The sequence below is a fragment of the Puccinia triticina genome, chromosome 1A (genome assembly GCF_026914185.1).
Source record: "Puccinia triticina chromosome 1A, complete sequence".
Lineage (NCBI taxonomy): Eukaryota > Fungi > Basidiomycota > Pucciniomycetes > Pucciniales > Pucciniaceae > Puccinia > Puccinia triticina.
The window spans coordinates 2,080,479-2,088,903 of NC_070558.1; the positions used below are offsets into that span (position 1 = coordinate 2,080,479).

The 8,425-nt window shown below is 45.8% G+C and overlaps 3 protein-coding genes across 3 annotated transcripts; 1 reads left to right on the plus strand and 2 right to left on the minus strand.

Annotated features, from left to right (window-relative positions):
* Positions 1–2,102: 2,102 nt before the first annotated feature.
* Positions 2,103–3,379, minus strand: PtA15_1A270 (uncharacterized protein; the record flags this gene model as incomplete). Its single annotated transcript, XM_053165280.1, has 9 exons — positions 2,103–2,260; positions 2,331–2,347; positions 2,410–2,428; positions 2,526–2,588; positions 2,664–2,680; positions 2,763–2,871; positions 2,933–3,046; positions 3,124–3,137; positions 3,231–3,379. 9 exons carry the CDS (start codon positions 3,377–3,379, stop codon positions 2,103–2,105), a joined length of 660 nt encoding a protein of 219 aa, XP_053016487.1.
* Positions 3,380–3,734: 355 nt separating this feature from the next.
* Positions 3,735–4,292, minus strand: PtA15_1A271 (uncharacterized protein; the record flags this gene model as incomplete). Its single annotated transcript, XM_053165281.1, has 2 exons — positions 3,735–3,985; positions 4,052–4,292. 2 exons carry the CDS (start codon positions 4,290–4,292, stop codon positions 3,735–3,737), a joined length of 492 nt encoding a protein of 163 aa, XP_053016488.1.
* Positions 4,293–5,579: 1,287 nt separating this feature from the next.
* Positions 5,580–8,212, plus strand: PtA15_1A272 (uncharacterized protein; the record flags this gene model as incomplete). Its single annotated transcript, XM_053165282.1, has 4 exons — positions 5,580–6,188; positions 6,375–6,824; positions 6,925–7,021; positions 7,116–8,212. The coding sequence occupies 4 exons, from the start codon at positions 5,580–5,582 to the stop codon at positions 8,210–8,212; spliced, it is 2,253 nt and encodes a 750-aa protein (XP_053016489.1).
* Between the last annotated feature and the right edge of the window lie 213 nt (positions 8,213–8,425).

Consider the following 8,425-nt stretch of genomic DNA (forward strand, 5'->3'; position numbering starts at 1 on the left):
GTCCAAGTCCAGCTATTAACACTTACCAGCAGTGTCGCTTCCCGTTACTAAATCAAAATCCAAACAAACGAAAATCAGAATTGATACGTGACCTCTTCGCGGCACCTCACATTAATCGTGAATTGATGTGAAGACCCACCGAAATCCATGTGTCGTTTTTCCACCATGCCTGCTTTTGTCCACCATCTATGGACGCCAAATAACAAGACAAATGCTGCAACCGGGAAATAACACGTGATACTTTGAAGCATTAAAAAGACTCTATGTGTTAGCATTAGGATGAATACAAAAGTAAAAAAAAAAACACTGACAAAGTCGCAACATCCCACTTGTCTTTCAGAAAAACCCTGAACCCATTCAATACAGTGATAATCACACAGGATATGAATCCACACCATGCACCGGTGACTCCAACCCTGGGTTTTGATTAATTAGCTTGTGGAAATATTACAATCCTGGAAATTGCGCTGAAAGTTAAACTCACGGGGATTGGTAGGGAAGTTGGGATCTGTCAAAACCTTGCACTTTTATTCCAGCCTAAGAAAATTCATGACAGCCATCAGTGTCCCGTAATTTGGCTGCATGTGTGAGTACAAATGCTCGCGTCCCTTCACGTACCCGAAATCGAATATAGCTATTCACAGTCAGCATATGACAGTTAATCAGCAAAAGTTTTTTCAGTTTTGATTCACTCAACCTTCGGGCGTTACATACGTGATGAATATACCCGCCCAGCTCATCAATCCGGTTACACTGGTCATGTTTGAAAGGTAACCAAAAACCACTCCTGCCTGATGAGGTGAGCCATGCCTTAATTCAGCACTTTGAATTATTTAAAATGGAAGTGACTGTTACTTACTTGGCCATGACTAGCGGCCATGAATGCTAGCGCTCTGATTCGGGAAAGAAGGCACAGAGAAAGAATTAAAAAGGAACAGCTGGTGACAGAACCATAGGAATACTCACCCCATGATTATCCCAATGAAATAACAGTAAATAGGTAAGCCATTTCGTGTTGTTTTTGCTCTGAAAATCATGTACAATCATGAGCAGAAGATACTCGAGGAGATAGTTTATTGAAACCCACAGGAACCTGGGCGCATTTCCAGTAATACTCAAGCCATAAAGAGTCCGACTCGAAATATATCTATACCAACAAAAAGGCCATCCAGCGTGAGCAGGGGGTTCGTCTCAGAGGATGGACTAATAGCTCAACAATCTCACAAGTCCGAAGAGGCTGCAGATAGTGTGAATGATAACAACGATCCGTTGATTACCGATGACAACCCTTTTATACCAGCATTGTGTATGCTAGATCAATTGCAGGAGATCAATTTGAGGTAGACATAAAGGCACTGGCAGTGAGCGCAAGTGCTGAATGATCCGATACTCACGCGATTACAAAGGGTGACGTCGCTCCCGTGGAAGAATTTAGACGTAGTCGGGGTTCATTCGAAGGTACCAGCATTGCTAGCCAACATGTTTTCCAATATCAGCTCAACACCTGGATCAGAAAGCTGATTGATGGGAGGATAGTGCTGCCTTACAAACTACAATCGTACTCAAAACATACTTTTTTCGCTCGCGAGACGTTAGCAAAACATCAAGATGTGACAATCAGCAGGGGACCTACGAATCCCAGAACTCTCCCGGCCACGCGTTTTATCGCCCTTGGTAAATTTCTCTGAAATAAATTCGAATTTCAGAACATATTTATGTAAATGTGCGCCGCTTTTGAATTGTTTAGAAGCATGACCTACCCGTGGATTTTTGGCTTCAGCAGCCGCAATCGCAGCTGGAAAATTGGGAGGCCCAGACTTCACGGTTGGTAACTCAGCCTCATGTTAAGAGAGTGCACTGCTTACGCATCTCGACTCCAATGTAAGAGAATGCGGCCGAAACCAACACTGAAAGAAATCCCAAAAATCGGCCCGAAGCTCCAGGTACGCCAGCGTACTAAAAAGAATTGAAATAGTGAGAAAAATTGTACATGGATTGTTTCCATGAGATTACACAGTCAAAGGGAAAATACCTGAGCAAAAAGACCTGTCAAGCGTGGTGAAAGTTGATGGTTAATGGAAGACTTCAAGCTGTTTGATGAACTAAAATACGCAAAAGTCGTCGTCTGTACCTGGGTCTCTCCAATATCGAAATCCAATCCTGTCTCCCGTGACGGCACCTAGGTCCAAAACTAGACCCAAGATAATGACTGCAACAATTGTAATGACTTTGACACTGGAGAACCAAAATTCCATCTCCCCTAGAATGCACATCAACAAAAAAATTAATCAGGGAATACTTCAAATTTCCAATCCACTAGCCATGCTTACCGTAAAATCGTACTCCTCTAGATTGAATTTAAAGTCAGATTTACACAACAAAAAAAATTAGGGTAGATATTTAATTTACCCCAGGTTTATCAAAGAAACTATAACCAAGAAAATAAAAATCCCTGTAGTGCTAGTAGCTTTATTCAGAAGAGTATTTTATTTTCTGTGACAGGGACATTGAAACATATAACTGACAAATTGCCATGTTCACCTTTTCTGTCCAAAAACCAACAAAAAGCGCCGAGGCTGAAAGCTCAGCTGTGACAGATAAGAGATGATCCGAGTGAATATTATTTTTCAGCTGTATCTCTGTGGATGCATGATTATACTTACTTGGGAGAGTCATTGACCTGGTGAGATGAAGACATTGCGAAAAGAAACGGTCAATCTCATACTAAAAACAAATCCGAATCCAAACAAGGGTACGGTTACCAAAGATACCAATAAGACCATCCCAGAGTGAATGATAGGCTTGGTGAAAAGAAGCGATCCGCAAGCGCAAGATGACCACCGGGAATAGGTAAATGTGCAATCATCTCCCCTATTGAAAACTTCATTATTCTTTTGGTATTTTGAAGAGTGATTCTTGGTGAATTGCCTACCTAAGCTGCACATAAGTGTCCATATCATTAATCCCATCAAGGAATAGCCAAATACTAGTGTAAAAGGCCCCCCGTTGGCCAATGCGGAACCCGTTCCAATGAACAATCCCGTGCCTTTAGGGGAACATCGCAGTTGAGCGCGTCAGCTAGGGGGTCTACGCTAATTGGTCGAGTTGAATTTATAATCTTACCTATTGCCCCTCCACTACAGCAAAAGAAAAGACAGAGGGTCATTTTTTGCTACAAGTTCTTCATATATCTTCTGTACTGGTTCAGCTCCATTGCAAAAGGTACTTACATGGAGATCATGGCCACATGTCGATTTTGAAGCTGCCTATGAAGCTGATGAGACTCGGGCAAGTCACTCGATTCCGCCCCAGCATTCGATAATGCTATGACAGGTGAAATCGCTTTCTCGGCATCAGTATTGTAGTTACTGTGACCCATTGTTTAGGTATGTGAAGGATAGTGCTCAAACCTCCACCAGTCAATATGGAAGAATTTTTGTGAAAAACTTGGGTCTTGTGGCGCAGGGAAAGGGCTATCAAATGGGTTTAAACTTTGGGTGATAAGAAAATCAGTCTGGTGTTTAAGAGCGTAATTGAAAGATGTATGGAGTGGCCTTTTCTTGCAAAGATAGTTGTGTACATACATCACCCTCTTTATCAATTCCGGACTGCCCCTTGAGAGCCCCTCAACATGTACATGCAGCTATTTGTAATACCTGATCGGAATCGGGTACTGTATGCAGCGATAAAAGGACGCTCGGCCGTACCGCTTTTGTGACTCCAGGTGATGAGGATCACTCACGGGTTGAGTGGCGAAAGCGAGACACGTTTTGAACCTCACGAGGTATCAGCCGGTGATTCGTACCGCAGCGATGTTGATTCTGGCATGGCGTCTTGATCAAGTGGCCCTTGGCCTGAGCCGTCTCCAGTTGTACGTTTAAGTCGGGAGTCTGCGCGCGCCGTCTCGGCTCACCGGATGATACTGACATCGAAGCATTCCTGCGGGTCCATGGGAGCAGCTGGACCACAACTGTAGGATGTGCCGCTGAAAGATAAGTAGATGAGCGTAAAAATCAATGGATGTGACAATGCCCCGGCCCAGACACTTCACATATCGAAATCGGCACCGAAGTGCCGTCATAGGATGTCCGTGAAACGCCCCCGCCCACGTCAATGTGGCCCGCTGCAACCTCCAGGTGACCCAGTGGGTGGCCAGCAGTAAGTCGGGAGGAGTCGGCTAAAAGTCGGTCAGAGGAGGGCTGAACCACAAGAATTACGCAAGTCTCTCGGCCGAACGCCTGTCGCGTCGCGCATCTCTGCAGAGCGCCGGGACGCCGGGACGCGGGTTGCATCGGGACCCATGTGGCCATTACATGCAAGCTCATAGGCCGCGTATGTAGCCCCCGCGGACGGCGCATCACGAAGGCCGGAATGGAAATGTTCACATATTCATAATGATACCTGATCCCTCTTGATCACCTCAAGAATGATTTCTACAATAAACTAACCTGCTCAGTCACATGTTTTCCCGAGATTTATCAAGAGCTCGAAGTTCTTGATGGTGCCTACACCATGCAGCCCATCTCAACGTCCTGACAATGGGGGACAGGACTGTCCGAGGAACGATTTGCTCCTGCCCAGGGAGCACATTCTCGCGCAGTCGGGACAATTGATACCTCGATTGGTTTTTGGGGTTTGGGTTTCGACGACGTTCAGGGAACACTCTCCCGACCAGGCACTTGCATGAGGGCCGATGGCAAGATGTCGGCTGACTGCTCCTGGAGCGTTGAGAGCTCAGTCAGCACCGACGCATGTTGCTCAAAAAAGACCTGGCCCGCCATGGGGCCAAGCAACATGTAATGAGAAAGGGATATTATCACCACTGCACCACCATCTCACCAAATGCGACCTTGTCTTTTTTTGCCAAGGCATTTTTTTTGAAATAAAAAAAAAACTTCCTCTGAACGCTTTTTCACCCGTTCAGGGAATGTTCATGGGACAGGGCTCCCATTTGCTACCGTTCATAAACCCTTGGGCAAGGGTATGTCCTCTGAACGATTGGCCCGGACGTTGCAAGACAATCTGCGTCGAGAGAGGGTTCCCTCAACAGTCTTGCGACCCTCGCGCCCCTCCAACGTCCCGCGGGTTCTGCCGACGACAGACTTGAGCTGTCGTGCTCGGAACGGTGAGATTTCTGTCGATCGCTCCTGTGGTGTATATGTTGATAAGTTGGAACGCTCAGCTGAAATGTTCATCGACGGGCCCAAAGCATTTTCATTAACCCCAATCGAGGGCGCGTTGTCTACTTATCTTCAAATGAAGTCACGAAAAAAAATCTTGTCACGAATCTCTTTGGTATTTATCCCTAACCTAAGCTAAGTCCCTCTGTAACAGGAGGGGGGTCGCTATCCCGCAGGGACCCTCCACTCCCCTATCATGTTTTGCAGTTGACAGTAATCAATCAAAAGTTGTATGTGATTAATGAAGATGCTGTGGTATTATCAAACCGTCCGAGCCGGCGACTCTGAGCCGCGCAGACTCGGCTGCCCGCGTGGGCCGGCGAGCTGAAGCAGGAATATTGCCTGGCTGACCTCTCACTCCCCATATTCTTTCTCTCACCCACTCTAGTCCAGCTTCACATGAATATGGCTCACATTGCAGCAGGCTCCTGTGGAATCAATTTACCACACTCCTCTCTATTCAATGTTACCTTGCGGGATAAATCAACGCGTCAAGTCAAATCACGGCCGCCTGATTACTTCTGGAAGAAAGCTACTAGTCCTACAGTTTCTGATGCTAGATCACTGGGTGAACCATGCCTCGAGGCTGATAATTGGTGGCTCGATCTCTGCGTGCGAACCCCTAGCGATGACGACGAAGAAGCAGCTCACAAGAACACGCCCGTCAGACCAAAGAAAAGTTTGCGCTTCACCCAACTAAGACGAATTGCTTTCAAGGCCTTCGCCCCAAAATCTAATAACACAAATCGACAAAAGAGCATTGTGACGAGCACAGAAGTCATTTTTCGAGAGGGAAAGGTTGAGGATGTCGGTCAACGTGGATCTATGAAGTCGAAGGGTACTAGCAAGCGGATCACAATATTCAAATCTCTCAAGTTCAAGCGTAGAGGCTCAGCACAACCACGAGCTAAGAAGATGGTTGCTATTTTGAAAAATCGTATCAGTGCTGACAGTCCACGTGAGGAACAACCAAAAACATGGGATGAATACTCTCGACTCTATGCGAATGTAAGTATTCTCGTCATACTCTGACAGGGTTTTCCCCCTATACGCTGTTTATTGTGTAAAATTCACCTCACACTTTGAAACGAGCATTCTGCATGTATTATTGCCGCCCCACTATTTAGCTCATCTTGTACAAGGCACTCTGCTTGAATGCTGATCCTTTTATTTTCCACTTGATTTCCACCCTAGGAGCAAATCGATATCGGTAACCCTCCTGTACCAATGCTTGAGGGAGACGATGGGAGGCGTGCCCCTTCCGTGTTGGAAGCCAGATATTTTGCGGCTCCGAACCCAGCGAACGAATCAGTCAGACAGCTAGTGTTGAATCGGCTTGGTATTTTTGGAGGAAAGCCATATGATGGAACAGACGAGGGTTTTATCAGATGGAAGGATCGAGTTGACATCGGCAGCAAACTGATGGAAGAAGGAAAAGCCCCATCTAGTCTCGAATCGCCCTGGCTAAATCATTGTAACTCTTTCATGAATGACCTTGCCATAAGTACCACCGATAAAATAGCCACAGAGAGTGACATTAAATTCGATCGTCCACCTTTTGAGACGCTAGAGCAGCATCCTGTTTTGCGGAAAATTGTTAATCAGTGTCGAGAGCTTTGTGGCGTCGCATACAGCCTACTATCAGTGAGTTTTTATTCTTATCAAGAAGAAGCGCAATCGTTACGTAATATCACAAGTATCTGGCGAAATGACAATTTCATTTTTGTCTACTTCCGGCACACAGGTTTTTGATGACGATCGCTTAATAATATTGGCTGAATCTGGTTTGGCTGATGCTGGGATAGGTGGAGTGCGGGACGCGCCCCGAGAGTTGACTTTTTGTGCGTTGAGTGATTTCATGACTTCGAACTGATTACACATGGAAATATCCTTTGTTTGCTTAAGTTCTAAGTTATATTTTCTTTGGCGCATAAGGTTCTCATACCATTCTTGGTGATCGCAAAGGTTTGACAATCCTCGACGCTCGCAAGGATTGGAGGTTTGAGAACAATCCATCAGTGCAAAGTTTGAACACGCTGTTCTACTCAGGTGTACCCCTAATCTCACCCAATTTAGATGGAAGTCAAGAAGCCGAAGAAAACTCATACCCCATAGGCTCGTTGTGCGTCGGGGATTTCGAGCCTCGAGAGGATTTTAGTGCTGAAAACCGCAGAAGGCTTGTCTACATGGCGGAGTACGCAAGAAGAGAAATCGAAAGATGGTTCGCGCGCAAGATGGAGCAAAAAAGGGATCAGCTCAGGGCGAGTGAAGAAAGTTGGAATAAGGAGGTGAAAAGAGCTCTTGGCCCCACGACGGACAGACAAGACTCCCTAAGTTTAACGCCTCATCCTTTCCCCGATGCTCCGACCGGTGGCAGAAGGACTACCCCATCTTCCAATCAATCCAGCTTCAGAAGATTGAGAGGACTCAACTCCATATTCACTCCCACCACCTCGCCATCGTTGCATACGAAAGTACCGTCACAAACTGCCGCTCAGCCCCGCGCAGGTCTCTTCGAAGATATCGATGCAGTCTTGAACCCTCAGGTGCGAAAGGTTGTGGACCTTGCGACTCAATTAATCGGGGAAACTTTGGATCTTTCCCTGGTGTATCTGACAGCCGTACTCCCTCCTCGGAAATCAGATGAATCCGGACGAACGATGATTATTTCTGGTCACAACATTCCTATACCGGTTCCAGTTTTTGACGCAGGCTTACATCTCCGTGCGTTAAGGGAGCCCGATGGTAGTTTGCTTTACCAAAACCCTAGCAGCTCTGAAAAAACCGTGTTACAGCCTAAAGGCTCTAGCCCGACGGTCAAGGAGCAGCGGCCTAATCCCTACGCATCCGCAATGATATTTGCTGTTGGTACCGAAGCTTATAATGACTCTGGCGGTTTTGTTTTGGCCGGATACACAGATGATCCCAAGAGAGTTTTTGGCTCAGAAGATGCTTCTTTCATGAAAAAATTTGCCGATGAACTATCTTCCCATACCTCCAAATTGCCACTGTCAAATTCAACGAGCGACTGAAATTTTCTCGGACATTGCCTCTTCTGTATCATTGTTTCATTTGAATGATTGCTTCTGTTAACATCTATCAAAGGATAAATATCAGATCAATCAATTGCGCCAACTGGTTAAAGCAGAACAAAAAAGACAGCTAATCATATTTTAGTTTTACTTCAAGTTCTAGAGGATGTGGTTTCTCTACAGTTGTGATTTTTGTTTTAATGGTTGTTTTGC